This window comes from Sapajus apella, unplaced genomic scaffold (genome assembly GCF_009761245.1).
Source record: "Sapajus apella isolate SASKATOON/1434 unplaced genomic scaffold, GSC_monkey_1.0 scaffold37, whole genome shotgun sequence".
Classification (NCBI taxonomy): domain Eukaryota; kingdom Metazoa; phylum Chordata; class Mammalia; order Primates; family Cebidae; genus Sapajus; species Sapajus apella.
In genome coordinates, this window is record NW_022436977.1 from 20115538 (window position 1) to 20138367 (window position 22830).

The 22830-nt window shown below is 44.2% G+C and overlaps 1 protein-coding gene and 1 long non-coding RNA gene across 2 annotated transcripts in view; one reads left to right on the forward strand and one right to left on the reverse strand.

Annotated features, from left to right (window-relative positions):
- Positions 1–18561: 18561 nt before the first annotated feature.
- LOC116564461 lies at positions 18562–20827 on the forward strand. Its single transcript, XR_004274909.1, has 2 exons — positions 18562–18677; positions 18982–20827. It is a non-coding gene; the product is annotated as an uncharacterized LOC116564461 (long non-coding RNA).
- Positions 20529–22830, reverse strand: part of SORD (sorbitol dehydrogenase) — a 39118-nt gene continuing 36816 nt past the window's right edge. The window contains exons 8-9 of the mRNA XM_032297603.1: positions 22285–22406; positions 20529–21979 (exon numbers count right to left, since the gene is read on the reverse strand). Of these exons, the coding sequence (XP_032153494.1) occupies positions 21814–21979; positions 22285–22406 (288 nt within the window). The 3' untranslated portion in view covers positions 20529–21813. The remainder of the gene's footprint in view (positions 21980–22284; positions 22407–22830) is intronic.

The following is a 22830-nucleotide window of genomic DNA, read 5'->3' on the forward strand; positions in this document are numbered from 1 at the left end:
ACCAACTCTTTGAGAAGCGGGCTGGAAGGCCGGGGTCAGGCAGCTATTGGGCAATACACCCTTGGGTTGAGAAAGTGAGGTCACCCACTGCACGAGTGTACATAGGGGAGTGATTAGACTCTGACAAATGTGTAAACAAGGGAGGCTACAAAAATGTCCCAGAGAAAGATGAAAGATGACTCACGAGGGAATTCTTGGAAATGATCATATAAACAGTGTCAAAGAAAGCAAATTTTCCTTGCTCTGGGTTACAGAGATGTTGGTCTCAGGCTTTGGGACAAAGCCCAACCCAAACCCTGTCTCCCAGGGATAGGGATGAGGAGGAGAATGAAACAGGGATAAAGAAGGAATCGGGTGGGATTGGATGGTAACGGGGTTATGGATGGAGAAGATGAGGACAAGCACGAGATTGGGTAGAAGGGCTTTGGGGCTGGGGGAAAGCAGCGGATGAGGACAGGAGGGGCTGAAGCTGAGTTCTGTAGGAGAGGAATGAAGGCTGGATCTTTGCCTTTTTCCCACTTTCCATCCCCAGTTTCTGCCTCAACTGAGGTTGCTAAGATGTGGCATAATTCCCATCTACTTACTAAGACTTTTTGTTTTGTTTATACATGCACACACACATTCTGTATATAAGTACACATCATGACTGAATCATAGTTCATTACTGTCCTGACATGGACTTTTTTGCTGAGAAATAGGTCTAAATATATTTTCCTTTTTTGAGGGGGAGGGTATCTATCACCTCAAGCATTCATCCTTTGTATTACAAACAATGCAAGTATACTTTTTATTTTTAAATGTACAATTAAATTATTTTTTATTTTAGTCGCTCTGCTGTGCTAGCAGATACTATGTCTCACTCATTCTTTCTCTGTACCCATTAATCACCCCACTTCCCCCACACCCCAACTCTGGTAACCATTGTTCTACTCCCTGTCTCCATGGGTCCAGTTGTTTTGATTTTTAGATCCGACAAATAAGTGAGCACATGCAATATTTGGCTTTCTGTGCCTGGCTTATTTCACTTAACACAACACTGTCCAGGTCCACCCATACTGTTGCAAATGACAGGATCTCATTCTTTTTTAATGGCTGAATAGCTCTTCATTGCGATACGTACCATTTTTTCTTTATCCATTCATCTGTTTATGGACACTTAGGTTGCTTCCAAATCTTGGCTCTTGTGAACAGTGCAGCAAACATGGGGGTGCAGACATCTCTTTACTAAGAATTTTGGAATAAGAGGAGCCAATCCGGCATAGTACTTAAGAGTGAGGACTCTTAAATTGGGTTTGAGTCCTAGCTGCTGATTATAAGCAAACAAAGAAAACTTTCAGGGCCTCAGTTTACTTCTTCATAAAGTGGGGATAACGTGAGTACCTGCTTCATAGGGTTTCGGAAGATCCAATGATATAATTCAATCCAATTCAACAAATATGTGCTGAACATAATAGATGTTCAACCACTCTATAGATATCCTGCCACTCAAAAGCAGGCTGCAAGCGTTCAGGTGAAGTTAATGTACGGAGAGCCCTTAATTGTGCGTGGAGCCTAGTAATACTGTTATGAGTATCACATGTTAGTAAGAGAAGCTGAAACTCTGAAGGCAGAGCTCCGTAGTCTGAGCAGTTGGTGGTTGGTGGCTTGAGTAACGGTAAGTGACTTGTTTCTAGTCCAGATTTAACCCCTCTCTGATCATTCCCTCCTTCTCATCTCCCCAGCTCCCCACTCACTCTCTTGTGTCCCACCGGCGTCTGGCTCTGTGAAGCCAGAAGGAGGCCTGCTCTAACCCTCAGGAACACACTCCCCGGCCTCCCCGATCATGTGGAAGTCCATCCATCCTGGCCTTGCCTGGAATGGAAAATGACCAAGTGGCCACCTCCCTATTTTGTCTCCAGGGAGCTGTAAAGTTCCTGGGAAGTCTCTGCCTGATTTCACAGGAATCCTTACCCTCCCTGTGTTGAACATCTGTTATGTGCCAGGTACAGGCACAACTTCTAGGGAACTCAAATGTTAAAGGAAACAGACAGTAAACAAGATAGAAGGAAGAGGAGAAGAGGGGAAGATCACAGATCATAACGCTTTGAAGACGATAAAATTATGAAATGATAGTGACTAAGGGGAATTCCTTAGATAAGATGATTAAAGAAAGCCTTCTAAGATGATGACAACAAAATTGTAACAACGCAAACAGAGCTTGCTGAGCGCCCAGTGCTATGATAAGTACTTGAAATGCATTAACTCACTGAATCCTTAGAACAACCACAATCCCCATGTTACAGGTAAGGGATACTAAAGCACGAAGAAGCTTAAACAAATTGCCCAAAGTTACCTGGAATGTAAGTGAAGACTACGTTTCTCTTTCTTTAGAGGCAGAGTCTTGCTCTGTCACCTAGGCTGGAGGGCAGTAGTGTGATTCTAGCTCACTGTAACCTTGAACTCCTGGGCTCAAGCAATCCTCCTGCCTCAGTCTCCCCAGTAGCTGGGACTATAGGTGTGCGCTACCATACCTAGCTAATTTTAAAGTTTTTTTTTTGTAGAGACAAGGTCTCACTATGTTGCCCAGACTAGTCTTAAACTGCTGGGCTCAAGCAGCTCTTCCCACTTTGGGAGAAGATTAGATTTTAACCCAGAAAGTTTAACCAGAGATCATGCCTTTAACTACCACTTATCCTACCACTCAAAAGCAGGCTGCAAGCGTTCAGGTGAAGTTAATGTACGGAGAGCCCTTAATTGTGCGTGGAGCCTAGTAATACTGTTATGCGTATCACATGTTAGTAAGAGAAGCTGAAACTCTGAAGGCAGAGCTCCGTAGTCTGAGCAGTTAGCGGCTTGTGGGGCTTGAGTAATGGTAAGTGACTTGTTTCTAGTCCAGATTTAACCCCTCTCTGATCATCCCTCCTTCTCATCTCCCCAGCTCCCCACTCACTCTCTTGTGTCCCACCGGCGTCTGGCTCTGTGAAGCCAGAAGGAGGCCTGCTCTAACCCCCAGGAACACACTCCCCAGCCTCCCCGATCATGTGGAAGTCCGTCCATCCTGGCCTTGCCTGGAATGGAAAATGACCAAGTGGCCACCTCCCTATCTTATCTCTTGGGAAGTCTCTGCCTGATTTCACAGGAATCCTTACCCTCCCTGGACGATGATGTCAGATGTACTGTAACATGAAGATATTCCCTTTTTTGAGAGTGAGAGGCTAGCAGTGAGAATCTAGGAAATGCTGCCCAAAATCCACTGGATGCTGGAATCAGGGGACCTGAGTTTTGTTTCTATTATTACTGCTTAAATCACCAGGTAACCTGAGGGAAGTCACCTGAGTCTTCTGGGCCTCTATCTGTCTCACCAAGAAAATAAAAGTATTAGGCTAATGGGCGTGGTGGCTCACACCTATAATCCCAGCACTTTGGGAGGCCGAGGTGGGTGGATCACTTGAGGCCTGGACTTTGAGACTAGCCTGGCCAACATGGCAAAAGCCTGTCTCTACTAAAAACACAAAAATTAGCTGGGCGCGGTAGCACACATCTGTAATTCCAGCTACTCAGGTGGTGGAGGCACGAGAATCTCTTGAATCTGGGAGGCGGAGGCTTCAGTCGCACCACTGCACTCCAGCCTGGGTGACATAGTGAGACCCTGTCTCAAAAAAAAGGATTAGGCCAAGACCCCTTCTAGACCTAAAACTTCCCTCTTCCCTCTTCCCTTCTCAAATGGATAGAAGAAAACAGTTTCCTTGACCTCTCAACCAAGGTTAAATAGCCTGGGGAAAGGGCACTAACATTTACAGGTTTACTTTGTGTTGGGTCCTGTAACATATTTACATAAATTGCCTCACTTAATCCTCACAGTAACTCTCTGGAGACAGTATTACTGCCTCCATTGTATAGAGGAGGCATGTGAGGCTTAGAGTACATCACCCATGGGCATCCAGCTAGTAACAGGCAAAATCGGGGTTTGAACCCAGGTCCTATGATATCTCAGAGTCTCTGCTCTTTGCACTCTGATGCCTCTAAAGGTATAAGCAATCAAGCATTTTGATAATATGTTTTCCATTGTTAATTGTTCTGAGGAGATGTATTGAACAATTGCTGTGAACACAGGTCATACTAGATTCCACAGTGTCCAAAAGAAAAGCAACACACACTTCCTGCCCTCCAGGAGCCAAAAACCTACCCAGCTCTGGGGATAAAGTACAGTAGCTCATCACACTGGCAAGCACAGTGCTTGCTCCATGTTCCTCTTTCCTGCTATGCTGTAAGCCCCATAGAGGGTAGGACCTATGCCTATAGTTCACTGTCTTTTTCCCCTGCCTAGTACAGTGCCAGACAGAGAGCACATTCCATGGGATATCTCATGAATACATTATACTATGTGATAAGCAACTGATTAAAGGCTAAGATGAGTAGGAGAGCTGTGAGGAATTCAGAAAGGGAGTTCAGAAAACATCCTTGGAAGAGGGGGATTTTGAGCTTAACCTTGAAGGGTAAAGAAGGTCCACGTACACATTTGTCCCTGGGAGGGAGTTCTCATCCTGCTGATCCAGACTTTGACTACGTTCCTCTTCCACAGCCAGACTTCCCTAAAGATGGCATCTTTAGAAGGAAAGAGCATCTCTGGATTCCTCTCACCTTTGGATCTGCCAACACCCAGTGTGATGTGTCTTCCTCCTCAGGGTGAGTTACTCCACTGTTGTTCTGGAAAACAAGAGCCTCACCTCCTCAGGGTTCAGAAGAGGCTGACACCTTTGGAAGGCATAAACTTTGGGGAATGTGCTGGAGTGGCCCCAGATGGGGAAAGGAGGCATTTAGGGCTGAGTTATCTGGAGGACAGGAAGCCCGTTACCTGGAGTGGTTGATCCACAGGGTTGGCAAAGGAATAGTAATGAAGATTTCCTCTGCATCAGACCCAAGGTCTGGTTTCCTAATAGCTCTCTCATGTAATTCTCTTGGCAACCTGATGAAGGTATAATTGTCTGGATGTCCAACAATCAGAGAATGATTAAGTAAACCACACCACCAAAAGGAATATTATATAACCATAGGCAATGAAAATTATTAGATGAGCAATCTTATATTCAGAAAGTTTGGCAAAATATCTCGAGTCTTAAAACATTTGTTCCACTAATTCCTCTTATAGGAACCTGTCCTAGGAAAATAACCAGAAATCCAGACAGATATTTACTTTTATAGATGAAAACTCACCAAAATGGCAACAGTGGGCATTTTTAGGTGATGATATGGTTGATTTTATTTTCTTTTTGATACTTTTTACATTTTTCAAAAATATAAAATTTTTGTACTAAGAAATAAAAAATATATATGAAAAATGAATTTCAAGAGCTGGGCATAGTGACTCACACCTGTAATCCAGCACTTTGAGAGGTCGAGGTGGGAGGACTACTTAGGAAGAAGAGTTCAAGACCAGCCTTGGTAACATAGTGAGACTCTGTCTCTACAAAAAATAAAATAATTAGTTAGGTGTGGTGGTGCGTACCTGTGGTCCCAGCTACTCAGGAGGCTGAGGTAGGAGGATCAGTTGAAACTAGGAGTTTGAGGCTACAGTGACCTATGATTGTGCCAATGCACTGTGGCGTAGGTGACAGAGTGAGACTGTGTCTTAAAAAAAAAAAGTTCCAGCCGGGCGCGGTGGCTCACGCCTGTAATCCCAGCACTTTGGGAGGCCGAGGCGGGTGGATCACGAGGTCAAGAGATCGAGACCATTCTGGTCAACATAGTGAAACCCCGTCTCTACTAAAAATACAAAAAATTAGCTGGGCATGGTGGTGCGTGCCTGTAATCCCAGCTACTCAGGAGGCTGAGGCAGGAGAATTGCCTGAACCCAGGAGGCGGAGGTTGCGGTGAGCCGAGATCGCGCCATTGCACTCCAGCCTGGGTAACAAGAGCGAAACTCCGTCTCAAAAAAAGAAAAAAAAAAAAAAGGTCCCAATCCAAACAAAAGTCTTTGGAAAAACTGCAGTTACAAAACTATAACTGAAAGCACATAAGAATGGGTAAGGTTGGCCCAGTGCAGTGTCTCACACCTGTAATCCCAGCACTTTGAAAGGCCAAGGTGGGTGGATCACTTGAGGTCAGGACCAGCCTGGGCAACATATTGAAACCCCATCTCTACTAAAAATACTAAAATTAACTGGGTGTGGTGGCATGTACCTGTAGTCCCAGCTACTTGGGTGGCTGAGGTGGATGACTTGAGCCCAGGAGACAGAGGTTGTAGTGACCTAGGATCATGCCACTGCACTCCGCCCTGGGCAACAGAGCCATACCATATCTCAAAAAAAAAAAAAAAAAAAAAAAAAGTTAAGATTTATTTTTAAGTAAAAAAAAATTTTGCCTGTAATTTGATTGTGACTATGAAAATATTTACTTATTGTTAACATATTTATCTCTGGGGGTGGAGTAGAGCTAAGAGTGACTTACTTTCTTGTTACACATTTCTGAGATTTTAAAATTGCACATATATACTGCTTTCATAATCATAGAAGTAGAGATTTTTAAGATTTTGATTACAAGCACTGGAAGCCAGCAGAGAAAAATCCAGAGTTGATGACTTAAAGTGATGACTGTTGTCAAAATCAAACTTTTATGCTTTTTAATTATGATCGTGTCAAAACAAAATTTAAAAGATCAATGTTCCATCATCAAAAAGAAAAAGGAAGCCAATGAAGGATAAAACAATGGGAGAAATACTGAAAAACAAATGTCCAACTCATTCAGTAGCATTTATTCTGAAAGAAAAAGAGGAAAATATTTTTGCCCACCCCTAAGGAAGCATAGAAGTGATGCTTGATAATTATGTTCATATCCTTCAGCATAATGGTTCGACTTCTAAGAATCCTATAGGAAAATTTGCACTTATATGGAAAGATTTATGTACAAGGAAATTCATTGATTTATAATAGCAAAATATTGGAAGAAACCTAAATACCCAATAATAGGAGAATGATAAATGATGTATGATGATATATGGTGCATCCATACAACAGGTGCTATGTTATGGTCAATGGCTGTTATGTTATGTACATTCATTCAATATGTTGCCATGAAAAGGAATATATATGGTTTACATTTACTGATATGGAAATATATACAGTAATTCCTTGGTATCCATAGGAGATTTGTTCCAGGACCCCCTAAGGATACCAAAATCTGCAGATACCCAAGTGCCTTATACAAAATGGTGTTAATATTTGCATATAACCTACGTACATCCTCCCATATATTTTAAATCATCTCAAGATTACTTACAATGCCTCGTATGACACCAACACATCACTTCATTTGTGTGGATTCAACACAGTATTCAGTGCACAGCAAATAGTTTTTCTTTTTGGAAATTTGTGGAATTTTTTATTATTATACTTTACGTTCTGGGGTACATGTGTGGAAGTGCAGGTTTGTTACATAGGTATGCATGTGCCATGGTGGTTTGCTGCATCCATCACCCCATCATCTACATTAGATATTTCTCCTAATGCTATCCCTCCCCAATCCTCCCACCCGCTGCTATCCCTCCCCTAGCCCCCCAACCCCCAACAGGCCACCCTGGTGTGTGACATTCCCCTCCCTGTGTCCATGTGTTCTCATTGTTCAGCACCCACTTATGAGTCAGAAAATGTGGTATTTGGTTTTCTCTTCTTGTGTCAGTTTGCTGAGAATGATGGTTTCCAGCTTTATCCATGTCCCTGCAAAGACATGAACTCATTTTTTTTTTACGGCTGCATAGCATTCCATGGGGTATATGTACCACATTTTCTTTATCCAGTCTATCATTGATGGGCATTTGGGTTGGTTCCAAGTCTTTGCTATGGTGAACAGTGCCACAGTAAACATATGTGTGCATGTGTCTTTATAATAGAATGATCTATAATCCTTTGGGTATATATCTAGTAATGGGATTGCTGGGTCAAATGGTATTTCTAGTTCTAGATCCTTGAGGAATCACCACACTGTCTTCCACAATGGTTGAACTAATTTAGACTCTCACCAACTGTATAAAAGCATTCCTATTTCTCCACATTCTCTCCAGCATCTGTTTTCTCCTGATTTTTTAATGATTGCCATTCTAACTGGCATTAGATGGTATCTCAATGTGGTTTTGATTTACATTTATCTAATGACCAGTGATAATGAACCTTTTTTCATATGTTTGTTGGGTGCATAAATGTCTACCTTTGAGAGGTATCTGTTCATATCCTTTGCACACTTTTTGATGGGCTTTTGTTTCTTATAAATTTAAGTTCTTTGTAGATTCTGGATATTAGCCCTTTGTCATATGGGTAGATTGCAAAAATTTTTTCCCATTCTGTTGGTTGCTGGTTCACTGCAATCATGGCTTCTTTTGCTGGGCAGAAGCTCTTTAGTTTATTTGGATCCCATTTGTCTATTTTGGCTTTTGTTGCCATTGCTTTTGGTGTTTTAGTCATGAAGTCCTTGCCTATGCCTATGTCCTGAATGGTATTGCCTAGATTTTCTTCTAGGGTTTTTATGGAGTTAGGTCTTATGTTTAAATATTTAATCCATCTTGAGTTAATTTTTGTACAAGGTGTAAGGAAAGAATCCAGTTTCAGCTTTCTGCATATGGCTAGCCAGTTTTCCCAACACCATTTATTAAATAGGGAATCCGTTCCCCATTGCTTGTTTTTGTCAGGTTTGTCAAAGATCAGTGGTTGTAGATGTGTGGCGTTATTTCTGAGGCCTCTGTTCTGTTGCATTAGTCTATATCTCTATTTTGGTACTAGTACCAAACATCTGAATATTTTCAATTCTCAGTAGGTTAAATCCGTGGTTGCACAATCCATAGATATGAAGTGTCAACTGTATAACCAGGGTATAATCCCATTTTTTGTAAAATTAAATTAATGTGTATGTATGTGTAGTGTGTGTGTATACATATGTATAGTGTATATGTGTGTGTATAGTGTTTGAGGTACATCTGCAAGGATATACTGTAAATTGTCAACAATGGAGTCCTCTAGAAAAATGCGGTTTGAGGTGAGGTAGGGGCTTTTCATTTTTGCCTGAGTTAAAACCTCATTATAGAAGAGAGCAAATAATGAACAATGCCAAGAATACCAGCATAGAAAGTCTAAATAGAGCCAGATTAAACCGAGTTGATCATAATACAAAAAGAAAAATCCCTGATGGGTATAGCAGCTAAACAAAGAGAATAACAAGGTACAAGGTCAACAAGGTGACCAAGAATATCATGAAGAAAATACAGAGTCATTGTGGTTGAGGGAATGGCCTTTTGAGCAACCAGCCTGGCGCTCAAATCCTGACACGCCAGTTATATTTATTTAGGTTCCATTACTACTATCAGCCTCAATTTCCTGCTGAATGTGAGAGTAAAATAACAATGTTTGTAAAGCTCAGAGAGCAGTATGATCCTCCATGACATTTCTCTACATATCTACTTGCCAACTCTGAATTCAGAAATGAGATCAAATAAGATAATATAAGTGTGCATGTAGTATTTGTGAGTGGTTATGAGGGGCTAAGAAAGATATTTTAAGAGGCTAGAATAAAATGTCCTTGGACATTATTTGTCAAGCCTTAGAAAAGAGAACAGTTTGAAAGCTAAGCCACAGAACCTAAAGGAAAAGAAATTAGCAACATAAGGTAAGGACACGAGTTTATTTTTCCCCTTTGGAAGTATATTTGAAGAAATGGAAGGCTTGAAAGAATGAATTGACAGAAGTCCTCAGGTGCAGAACAGAGGAACCATGGGGACATGCACAAGGAGAAGCGATCGATTGGAAGGACTAGTTAGGGAACTGTCGAATGGCATGAGGTCTGATAAAACAGTGTTACCAGATAAGATATTGTGGGAACTACTCGGGAGGTAAACAGGGAGGTTCAGCAGTTTTTAGACAGGGATGTAATATCACAGGCTGAGTAAGGCTGGAGGAGGAAACACATCCACATTTCCTTAAAACAAGGTCAAAAGATAACCTTCTTATAAATAGATATCAATAGTAGAAATGATAAAAAAAAAAAATAGTCTATTAAGCCTTTTTTTTTTTTTTTTTGAGATGGAGTCTAGCTCTGTTGCCCAGGGTGGAGTGCAGTGTCATGATCTCAGTCGCTGCCCACTGCAACTTTTGACTCCCTGATTCAAGCAATTCTCCTGCCTCAGCCTTCTAAGTAACTTGGATTACAGGTGTGTGCCGCCACATCCAGCTAATTTTTTTTTTTTTTTTTGAGACAGAGTCTTGCTCTGTCCCCAGGCTGGAGTGCAGTGGTGCAATCTTGGCTCACTGCAACCTCCGCCTCCTGGGTTCAAGCAATTCTCCTGCCTCAGTCTCCCGAGTAGCTGGGACTACAGGCATGTGCCACCACACCCAGCTAATTTTTGTATTTTTAGTAGAGATGGGGTTTTGCCACATTGGCTAGGCTAGTCATGAACTGACCTCAGGTGATCTGCCCACCGCAGCCTCCCTAAGTGCTGGGATTACAGGCGTGAGTCACTGTACCCAGCCTAATTTTTATATTTTTGATGGAAACAGGGTTTCACCATGTTGGCCAGGCTGGTCTTGAACTCCTGACCTCAAGTGATCCTCTCACCTCTGCTTCCCAAAGTGCTGGGATTACAGGCATGAGCCACCACACCCACCCAAAAAAATGGTTTGTTAAAACTTCTTAAGGTAAAACTAGTTTAAAAACTAGAAAGATAAAATAATGTTTCCTTCTGACCTAATTTACAAGGACCCAGGAAACAAAGTCATCTGCAGAAATCACAGAGGGAAATACAGAATGAAAGAAAGCAAATGAAGGAAGTAATAGAGGTACATCCAAGGCAGGCTGCACCTGTAGGCGTCATAATCACAGCCATGAGCCACTACCAGCTGAATCCTTCAGAAAAGTGGAAGGCTTGTCATCCTAATTCAAAAACAAAACTCAGGCCGGGCACTGTGGCTCACGCCTGTCATCCAAGCATGAGTCACACGGAGGCCAAGGCGGGCGGATCACCTGAGGTCGGGAGTTCAAGACCAGCCTGACCAACACGGTGAAACCCCATCTTTAAAAAACAAAAACAAAAACAAAAAAAACTCAATGACTCAGAGTCCACAAAACATGCTAAAACCAAAATAAAGATACACAACGTAAAACGAGATGCCAGTACCTGCCCTACTGTGGGCAGTTACTCTGCTGACCATCAGATAAAGTAGGTGGTTAGTTTAAAAGATGGAGTGCTAGTGAAAGGAACCAGCTGGCTTCTCCGAATCGGCGTTTTCAGGATCTGTTTTACTGTCCTCCCATGGTCCTTGAGGCCTCATAACAAACCTACATGGTCCATAGTATCACAGATCACCCTGCCCAGGCTGCCCCGGGATCTGCTAGGATTGTAGTGGTGAGTGGGTGCTTCCCTCCCTTTCACTGCTCCTGGGAAATAGTTGCAGTCAAGGGCTTTCTGGAAATGAAAAGTTTGCAGCTGAGCCTGAAAGCCACAGCAAGGTGAGACATGCTTATTAATTTTTCTTAACTCACAAAAATGATACATGAACATGCTTTTTAAATTTTTTTCAAATGATAGAGATATTTATACAGTAAAAAAATGAAAGTCCTCCTGTCCCCAACCACCCCACTGGCAAACAACACAAAACCCCAAAGTCCTTTCCTCCAGAGCTAACTGCTATTAACAGTTTGATGTCTGTCTGCCTGGACATTATTTCCTGCACATATTCAAACATGTGAATATAGGAAGTAGGTGGGATCTGGGGCAAATTATTTAATCCCTCTGTACCTCAGTTTTCTCAGCCTTAAAATGGGGGCAGTGATGTCACTCTCATAGGGTTATTGTGAGGGTTATATGAGTTAAGACATTTTGTATTCTCAGAATAGTGTCTCACCTATAGTGGCCAGCTGCTGTGATTCATCCCTTATTCTTGTTCACAGAACGAGAATTCTATTGTAGAGATTATGACAATTCTGAGAGGTTTCACCAGCTTCTACCTGGATACTCAAGAACATACACAAGGCTGGGTGTGGTGGCACACACCTGCAATCCCAGCTACTCGGGAGGCTGAGGCAGGAAGATTGCTTGAACCTGGGAGGAGGAGGTTGCAGTGAGCCAAGATTGCACTACTGTACTCCAGCCTGGGCGACAGAGCAAGACTTTGTTGGGAAAAACAAAAAAACAAAAAAAACCTCATACACAAATCAAATGGCTCTCCTAAAATTAATGGGCTGGGGAGCCTGGCCCCAAACTCAGAGCTCTGCCTCTGGTCCAGTTTTGTTTTCACCACACCACAGGGTACCCCACAATTCCCCCTTAAAAGCTGAAACTGTCTGGATAGAGCAACTGGTCCTACTCCTTGTCCCTCAGTGAGGTCCAGCTCAGTCATCCCATCTTATTTGGACCCTGGGCTGTCTCTGGTGGGTTTCTGGGGCAGGGGGCTATCGGCCAGGTGAGCCCTCCTCTCGCCGCAGTCTGTGGACGTGCCCCTCCTGGTCCTGAAGGCCTAGCTTCCCCTTCCACAAGTGAGTCACTATGTGTTGAGACTGCTGGCCTGAGGACTCCCATCTGCCCTGGGCTTAGCTTAGGCTGATGGGTAGAATCGAAATGGCTTTGGAGCTGGGAGTGAGGTCTGGTTGCTTATCAGGCTGTAGACATTTCCAGAGCTCCTTCTACACACCAGGCACTGTGCCAGCCAGTTAGGAACACCTCCATAATGTAGGTGTGAGAGTTGGTCATGGCTTCTAGGAGTGCTTGTCCATGTGGGCCAACTGCTCAGGGCTCCTGGGTCCAGTGGCCCTTCATGGGGGCCGCAGGGGAGCACAGCAGAGCAGGCTGGTAAGAGGTAGCTCGTAAGTGCGGACACCCCGTTCCTCTCCTCCTCCCTGCCTGGCCTCCGGGTCTGCTGCCGTCTCTCTCTTCCTGGCAGGTTTGTGGAATTGCTGAGGATGTTGGGTCAGGGCCGGGCTCAGGCCTTTTCCGCCACCCTGGGAATTTCTCACACACCTTCAAGCACCTTTGCAGACTCAGGGCTCAGAGCTGGAAGAGTCTTGGGGGTCATTCATCCTACTCATGTAACAGGTCAAGAGAGAATTTGGTGAGAGAAGGGCAGGGGCACAAACACTTAATAAGCATAATCAGAGTGCCATTCACCAGGCGAAGGACGTCAAGCCTCTTTCATTCTGTCCCTGTGACAAGTCTCGGGCTGGTTTTATTTTTCCCACTTAAGGGATAAGGAACCTGAAGCTCGAAGGAGTCAGGGGAGTTGCTCAAGGTCACAGGAGGTAGAGTAGCTTAACGTATACTCACCTCTTTCTTACTATAGGGGGCCCAAGGCATATTCACAACCCACTGGTCTCTTCCTTTACAGCTGCCTCCTCCAAATGCAGGAGAGCCGTCCCTCCAGTCAGCCACAATGTGGTACAGGGGAAGGCAAGCTAGGGTTGGCCCAAGAGAGCTCTGGCTAGAGCCTGTCTGTCCCTGTGCTATGCTGAATGCCCAGCTGCTCCCCAGAACCAGCAGCCCCAGTCCCCAAAGGCCACATCTGAGTCACTTTCTTCCGTCTGCCCCAGATTACTCGTTCCTTTCCTCTCAGCTTTTTCTGCGTTCACTTACTCACAGATCACGTGTTGAACTGCTTCTGATTACTGCTAACAGTTTTTCCAGAATCACCAACCCTTAATACTGTCAGTGCTGGCAGCCCTATCCCATCTCACATGATGGTTGGCAAAAGATATGATTCTCTTTGGTATTACTGAAAGCAGATAGTGCAAATATGCAACAGCACCCGAAAATGTACACAGTATTATTAAGCTATATAAGCACAGCGTTCAATATACATATGTACTGACAGAATGGAACAGCAATGTGACAAATGCTTTGAAATCACTCAGAAGGCAAAGTTCCTTAAGGGTTCTACAAATTGCCAAATCTCTTGGGGTCTGAGCCTCCAAGATTTGCATATTAACACCTGCTGTAGTTTGAGTTTGTCCTCACCAAAATTCATGTTGAAATTTGATCCTCAATGTGGCAGTGTTGGGAGCCAGGGCCTAATGGGAGGTGTTTGGGTCACAGAGGACAGATTTCTCCCAAATGCCGTGGTACCATTCTCACAGTAGTGAGTTCTCATTCTGGCAAAAGTGGATTAGTTCTCTCAGGAATGGATTAAATCCACAAGAGTGGGTTGTTATAAAGCCAGAATGTCCCTTGAGTTTTGCCTCTTCACACGTGTCTGCTTCCCCTCTGACTTTCTCTGCAGTGTCACAGTGCAGTGCAAAAGCCCTTACCGGAAGGCATGGCCATTCCCTTCAACTTCCCGGCCTGCAAAAGTGTGAGCTAAATAAACCCCTTTACTTGTAAATCACTCAGACCCATTTTGTGTTACAGTAATACAAAATGGACTAAGTCAGTACCCAATCCAAGTCATTTTATGCCACATGGATTTATGTCTATCTGGAGATGCCAGAACCAATAAGGAACATTTACACACACCTCCCTTACTTCTTCCTGGGGACAGGTTAAAGTTTGGTGAATGGGCCGGGTGCAGTGGCTCACACCTGTAATCCTAGCACTTCAGGAGGCCAAGGCGGGTGGATTGCCTGAGCTCAAGAGACCAGCCAGGGAAACATATGAAACCCTGGTCTCTACTAAAATACAAAAAATTAGCCAGGCATGGTGGTGTGTGCCTGTAACCCCAGCTACTCAGGAGGCTGAGACAGGAGAATTACTTGGATCCAGAATGTGGAGGTTGCAGTGAGCTCAGATTGTGCCACTGTACTCCAGCCTGAGCAACAGAGTGAGACCCTGTCTCAAAAAAAAAAAGTTTGGTGAATGGCCTTGCTTTAAATTAGAGTTGCAGGGGCTCCTGCCCTGAACTTCTCAGTGAAACAGATCTCAATTGGTCTTAAGCTCCTCCCTCTTCCCCATTTTTTCTTTTGCTGTTTCATTGCTGACAGTTTTCAACAGCAATATGCCCCATCTTTACATATCCTAAGAAACGCTAATCCTAGGTTATTACGAGCCGAAATATTTTTGCCCTAAATAACTTTGTTACTGGGCCATAAGATAAGGCCCTGGACTTTAGTATCCTGAAACCGCCAGGTCAGGCACAAGGGGAAGGGGCTCCTGGATATTGACTAACTTGGGTGGGCCTAGCCAGGAGAAAGACAGAGACATGTTCTGTACTTTCTGGGAAGATCCCTGAAGCCATCACAGAGGCTCTCCAACTTCTGAGTTGCCCATCTGTTGCTGTGGCAGTGGGAATGGATTACTGAAGGAGAGGGTGTTTTGCTCTCTGTAGGTGGGCAAGTTTCCTGGGCTGTTTTGCTTCCCTCTGGCTTCTTCCTTCTGTGCCCTCTCCTTGTGTGCCATGGGGATCAGGGATCCTCACCCTCCTGAGGCCCAGTGGGGAAGAATGAACACAGCAGCCTCAAGGTTAGCTGAAGTTGCCATTCGCCCAGCCTCTTCCATCCCAACCGTGTCAGTGAGCCCAGGTCTGGTGTAACTGTTGCAGGATGCCTCTAGTTGGGAACTCTGGAAGTGTATGGGGCTGAGATGGGATTTTCCCTCCCCACAGTGCCCTGAGCAATGGAGGTGGTGAGAGGTGAGGGAGCCATGCTCCTGCATTCTGATTGGCATTCCCCCCTTGTGTAAAATGGGTGTTGGGGTGGGGCAGCCTCTGCTTGGGTTTGGTTGTAAGATAAACCTGGGGGAGAAAAAAAAGGTTTGGTGAATGGTACCCAGTGTCCCCTGGAATTGAGGTAGAGGGGCAGGGGTAGGGGAAGGCTTCCAGTACCAGTTCATTGATGGGGGGCTCACTGCTCCACAGTAGCTGGGCCATGGTTCCCTATGATTTCTGTGCCAGTCCTTTACAGGAGCTGTTTGTTGTAATGTCCTGGCAGTAGTCCCAGAGCCAAAAGGGGCCACCCATTTTACTAATAAGGAAACTGAGGCCTGGAAAATTGGCAATCTGTCCAAGTTTATGAGTCCAAGCCCCTACTTTCCCAAGAGTGGCTTGAAGCCTGACAGCCAGTAGCTTCATGGCCTCATCCTCAGCAGCCCCTGTGAGCTACCCAAGACCCCAGAGTCCTCCCACATCATACATGGCCTGGGGTACCCACAGAGATTTTCTTAGACAGTCTTAATGTCAATACTGTGTTTTCTTGTGTAACCAGGTCACCTTAAAAATGTGTGTACCCTTCACCCCAACTATTTTCATTCTAAAATGCAACTTCAAGAAATAACATATTAATAACATCAGGAAATAAGAAGTCAGGAGCACAAAAACAAGGGTAGTCATTGCAGCTTTATTATAAGAGCAAAACTCTGTAAACTATCCAAACACTCAAAATATTGCGATTTGCTTTATAGATGTTAGTATATCTGTATAATGGGATGTGGTGATTTAAAATAATATGTATAATTATTGATGTAGAAAGAAATTTAGCCATTTATTAAATGAAAACAAGTACATTTGAAAAACAGCATCTAGAAAACAAAGGACCCTCCAGGAATTCTGGACAGAAAAAAAAATTTTTTAAAAAGAAAACAAAGGACCTGATTTCTTCAACATAACAATGGCATGTAAAACAAAATGTAGGGAGAGCTATAATAAAGAGGCTTAAGAAAGAAGAAAAAAGCAGGAGGCAGCACACTACCGGAATTCAAACTATACTACAAGCCTACAGTAATCAAAACAGCATGGTACTGGTACCAAAACAGAGATATAGACCAATGGAACAGAGCAGAAGTCTTGGAGGTAACACAACATATCTACAACCATCTGATCTTTGACAAACCAGACAAAAGCAATGGGGAAAGGATTCCCTGTTTAATAAATGGTGTTGGGAAAACTGGCTAGCCATGTGCAGAAAGCAGAAACTGGACCCCTTCCTGACACCTTACACTAAAATTAACTCCAGGTGGATTAAAGACTTAAACATAAGACCTAACACCATAAAAACCCTAGAAGAAAATCTAGGCAAAACCATTCAGGACATAGGTGTAGGCAAAGACTTCATGACCAAAACACTAAAAGCATTGACAACAAAAGTCAAAATAGACAAATGGGACCTAATCAAACTCCACAGCTTCTGCACAGCAAAAGAAACAGTCATTAGAGTGAATCGGCAACCAACAGAAGGGGAAAAAATTTTTGCAGTCTACCCATCTGACAAAGGGCTGATATCCAGAATTTACAAAGAACTAAAACAGATTTACAAGAAAAAAACTTACAAGCCCATTCAAAAGTGGGCAAAGGATATGAACAGATACTTTACAAAAGAAGACATACATGAGGCCAACAAACATATGAAAAAATGCTCATCATCACTGGTCATCAGAGAAATGCAAATCAAAACAATATTGAGATACCATCTCACGCCAGTTAGAATGGCGATCATTAAAAAATCTGGAGACGACAGATGCTGGAGAGGATGTGGAGAAATAGGAACACTTTTACACTGTTGGTGGGAGTGTAAATTAGTTCAACCATTATGGAAGACAGTGTGGCGATTCCTCAAGGACCTAGAAATAGAAATTCCATTTGACCCAGCAATCCCATTACTGGGTATATATCCAAAGGATTATAAATCATTCTACATGTGCACACGAATGTTCATTGCAGCACTGTTTACAATAGCAAAGACCTGGAACCAACCCAAATGCCCATCAATGATAGACTGCACAGGGAAAATGTGGCACATATACACCATGGAATATTATGCAGCCATCAAGAATGATGAGTTTGTGTCCTTTGTAGGGACATGGATGAACCTGGAAACCATCATTCTCAGCAAACTGACAGAAGAGCAGAAGATCAAACACTGCATGTTCTCACTCATAGGCGGGTGTTGAACACTGAGAATACATGGACACAGGGAGGGGAGCACTACACACTGGGGTCAGTTGGGGGGAAATAGGGGAGGGATGGGGGGGATGGGGAGCTGGGGAGAGATAGCAAGGGGAGAGATGTCAAATGTAGGTGACGGGGAGGAAGGCAGCAAATCACACTGCCACGTGTGTACCCATGCAACAATCTTGCATGTTCTTCACATGTACCCCAAAACCTAAAATGCAATAAAATAAATAAATGGTGGGTAAAAAAAAAAAGAAAGAAGAAAAAATAAAAGATAAAAGAGGCTTCATATATCAACCATATGCAATATGTTTACATCCTGATTCCAGAAAAGCAAGTGTAAAAAAGTAAAGTTTTGGCTGGGCATGGTGCCTTATGCTGTGATCTCAGTGCTTTGGGAAGCTGAGGCAGGAAGATTGCTTGAGGCCAGGAGTTCAAGAACACACTGGGCCACATAGTGAGACCTTTTAAATATTTTTTCTCTACCAAAAACTTTTTTAAAAGTAGCCAGGCATGGTGGTGCGTGCCTGTCATTCCAGCTACCCCAACGGCTGAGACAGGAGGATCACTTGAGCCCAGGAGTTTGATATTGCAGTGACTCTGATCAACACCCTGCCTTTGAAAAAAAAAAAAAAAAAAAAAAAAGAAAAAGAAAAAGAAAAAAAGTAATTTTTTCTATTTCTTCTTAGGTTAGGGAAAACATGGCATGGATTGATTGGGTATTAGCTGTTATGAAATTACCATTAGTTTTGTCAGGTATAGTAATGAGAATTATTTAATAATTGTGATTTTTAAAATTTTATTTATTTTTATTTTTTGGTGTCCTGGGTGGGCATGAAAATTATGATTTTTTTAAAAGTCCTAGGCCGGGCGCGGTGGCTCAAGCCTGTAATCCCAGCACTTAGGGAGGCCGAGGCGGGTGGATCACGAGGTCAAGAGATCAAGACCATCCTGGTCAACATGGTGAAACCCCGTCTCTATTAAAAATACAAAAAATTAGCTGGGCATGGTGGCGCGTGCCTGTAATCCCAGCTACTCAGGAGGCTGAGGCAGGAGAATTGCCTGAACCCAGGAGGCGGAGGTTGCGGTGAGCCGAGATCGCGCCATTGCACTCCAGCCTGGGTAACGAGCAAAACTCCGTCTCAAAAAAATAAAATAAAAGTCCTTATCTGTTATAAGTAAAACGAAAAAAGTAAAGTACACTCACATTAATGTTTACAAATGCATGTACATATTTTATATGTGTAGAGATTCATGGAAGGGGCTGCAGGAAGCCCAGGAATTCATTCCTGCCACCACCACCACCACTACCACCTAAGTGCTCAATCAATATTGATTGACTCAGTGATATCATTCCCGGAACCAAGAGTGTGAATTCCCCACAAGCTCCCTGACCTTGGGAGGCAGCCTCTGTGTGCTCTGTCAGCAGTGCCTGGCAATTGGCTTATGCTTTCAGTCAACACTTGAGGACCCCACCCAGTCAGCACCACCAGTGCTAAGAAGTGAAGGAGTGTCAGGGTGGAGAGCTGGGAAGAACCCTATGGGAAACCGGGAGGGTAGCAAGCAGCGGGCTGCTCCACAAACCCCAGAGGAGAAAGGGGACATGTTGGTGCCAGAAATTCCCTCTTGCATCCCACCTCTGGCTGCAGATGCTGGTGTGAGGTCACCTCTGGACTCAGTCACTTGTTCTGTGACATCTTCCCCACCCAGTCTCCCTTGTGTAGCACAGTCCTGCCATCCTCACTCCTGGCTCCTATTGTGTGTACAGAAGTCCTATTGGGGAGTTGGTGGAGCCAGACGTTAGGAGAAGAGGAGGCAAATAGGATTTATGGGATATTTGCCTTTTCTAAGAACTGTCCCCTGCTTATGTCAACCTAGGCTCAAAGTACGGAGGTCAAATAACAGGGAAGCAATGCTCACTACTAGAAGCTAGCTGGGACCAAGGCTGAGTCTGGCTACAGGTGGTGGGGACTGGTCAGGGTCATCTTTGGGGGCCATCTTGCAAACAGACTTCTTCCTAGGGCTCAGGGAGGACAATGATGAAGGGGCAGCAGTGAAATGGCTTGGGTAGGAGTGCATAGTCTGCAGGAACTGTCTCCAAGTCACCAGTGGACATTCTCTGGTGAAGCCTCTGCCCTTCACTCCTAGCTTCCTTCTCCTCTTAAAGCCCTGACTGAAGCAGACACTGAGCTCCTTCCCTAGGCACCTGCAAGTGGGCGCAGGGTGTGAGGATGATGTTCCCACCAAGACTGCTTAGTGCATTTTCTCATCAGTAGGAGCTGCTTGGTGGGGGTGGTGGCATGGGGAGCATCATTTGTCCTCTAGAACTGGACCCCTCAGGCCTCTCAGAGGCAGCATGTTGTGAAGAATTTCATGCCAGGATTCCTGGGCTCTGTCTGATCCTGGGCCATTGACTAACCCACTGTGTGATGTGCCAAGTCACTTCCCCAATCTGAGCCTCAGTTTCCTCCCTTGTTAACTGAAGGGTTGTGTTAAACAATCTTAAGGACTCTTTCGGCACTTAATATTTTCCTTACTTACAAAGTGATTGTGTACGTGGCTTGTTGTGAGGATTAGAGATGATTCATGTCGAAATTATACTTGGTGCAGAAAATATGTCACCTTCAAAAATCCTAGGATCCTTCCCTCTGGGAAATGGGTAACCTAAGTCCATTCCTCCCTAAACAGCGGCATAAAGAGTAGCTTGAGTCAGATACCATGAACAATATTTATTACCCAAAGCACTTTGAAAGATTGAGGCACAAGGACATGGCTTTCCCAAGTTACAAGAAAATCAGAACCTCTTCAAACTCACCCTCCACCTGCAGCCAAAGTAAGGGATTAAAGGTCATAGTTCAAGCTATGTCATGGCTACTATATCCTCATTCTTGATGAATAATCTTGAAGTCACAAATGGGCATGATGTGATTTTGATCCAAATCTTACCAGGAAAAAACCCACCATGAAAATAAAACAAGTTCATAGAAATCATTCCAACAGAAAGATACCAAGAGCCTTTATGGGCAATGAGAAGAGGAAAGATTTTCTGTTTATAATAACCAGAAAGAAATGGAATTGTCTAATAATTATCAGTGAGTATGAGCCTAGGAGGGGATGATAATCTTGCAGGGTAGGGAAGTCTTGTGAGCCAACCAAACCCTCCTGGTCTCTGGTGATGTCCGTAGGTAGCAGTTTCTTGGCTGCCTGGTGACAAGGGACCATGCCTGGAGGTGGGGCAGGGTATGTCGGGGAGGGGGTCCTTCACTTGGCAAGTGAAGTAACACAATTCTCAGGAGTTGAAGAAGAGGCAATCTTCACACAGTGCTGAGAAGCCCTCTTAATTTTTCCATATTAGGGGAATGCAAGCTGGTTTAACCTATAGCCTTTAATATATTAATATAATGAATTATATTAATTTGGTTGGTTTTAAAATTATCCTGGATCCAGGAAAGTGATGCCTTTTTTTATTCTCCTTTTATCATCAAACCAAATAGCCAATGTGTCTCTAGGAACATTGCATTCTAAACTGAAAGTGCTGACAAGCCTTCATCCCAGACCCTGAGTAGCAGATTTCCATGAAAATCCGCTTCTGGGCCCGTTAAGTCTTCAAGAAGTTGTCTCTTTATAACTCAGCCCTCATTCCCCTCCTAGTCATTAGCAGTGGAACCAGGAAACCCAAGGGCCAGACTTCCTTACTCAAGGAAGGCACTCCAGGAAGAAGGGAATTTCCTGGCACCTGCCTGCCAAACTTTGCTCTACTTGCTGCACTTTGCTCAGCATTAACAGGTCATTCTGGCTACAAGTTCCCCAAAACTATCCCAAATTGTATCTTTAAGGCACACCAATTCCTCTGTGTAAGGCCTTCTGTTTGTAATGAATTGTATTAATTGTTCTTAACATTCAGGACAGAAAGTTCTGCATCAAAGCCCACCCCTGTCCAGCCATTCTGTCCTGAGATTCCCAAGACTGAGGATGAGGGCAGAGCCAATTCACATCAGGGATTCTGGTCATTGGGGTCACACTTGAGCATGACTTTCAACCCCAATCCCTTTTTGGATGTTTCAAAGGCCTCCAGAGCTTTCTCCAGAGGAAACCTATGGGTGATGAGTGGCATTACGTTCACAGACTTGGACTCAAGCATCGAAATTGCCATTGGCCACCTGTAAAAGAGCATGAGCATTATACTCAACCTTCAAGGGTTCTGGGGAGGATAAGCAGCAGACACCCAGCAAGAGCGTGCTTCAAAATCCCCTCCCTCACTCCATCCATCCTTCTGTCCCTCCCATTCTTTAACTGGGAGTGAGTGTTCTTCCTTTGGATCCCTGTTATATCACACAGCTGTCAGTGTGGCCAGAGAGTGACCCCCATGAACAAGCAGGCAGAGACTGGTAGGCCCAGAGGCTGAGTGGGGCCTGACCTGGTCTTGCTGGAAGCTGGACATCCTGCTCACCCGAAGCATACTCACGTGTTGCTGTATCGAAACACGCCCTTGATATCCACCTCCCGGGTGGCTGCATGCACTAGGGGCACAGTGGTCATCTCAGAGCCCAGCCCCACAAGCACCAGGGTCCCACCAGAGCGAGTGGCCTGAAAAGGAGGTAAAAACAAGAAAGCGCAGAAGATAAGCAGACACTGACTTCCCACTTAAAATAACATACTGTCATCACACAAGTAGCTGCCGGTTGCATCAGCTGAGCATCCAAAAATTCCAGAGAATATGACTTTTGTATACTGCTGAACTGCTCAACCTGCCAACCAAATGGCAGAGTAAACACTGTTTTCTTTAAAGCTTCTGAAAAATACACTTAACCCATGGAGAATCGGGCACAGTGGGAACGCCTTCCAAAGATTCGAGACCCAATATTGGCTTCAGCCACTTCCAGAGTCAGGACCTGTGGAAGCACCCCCAGAGCGCCCCTCCGCTGTCAGCACTTTCATCAGAGCTCGAAGGAACCACCCGCCCTCTGAGCTCACCGGTGGTGAGGAAACTATAAACATGGTACAGATGGGC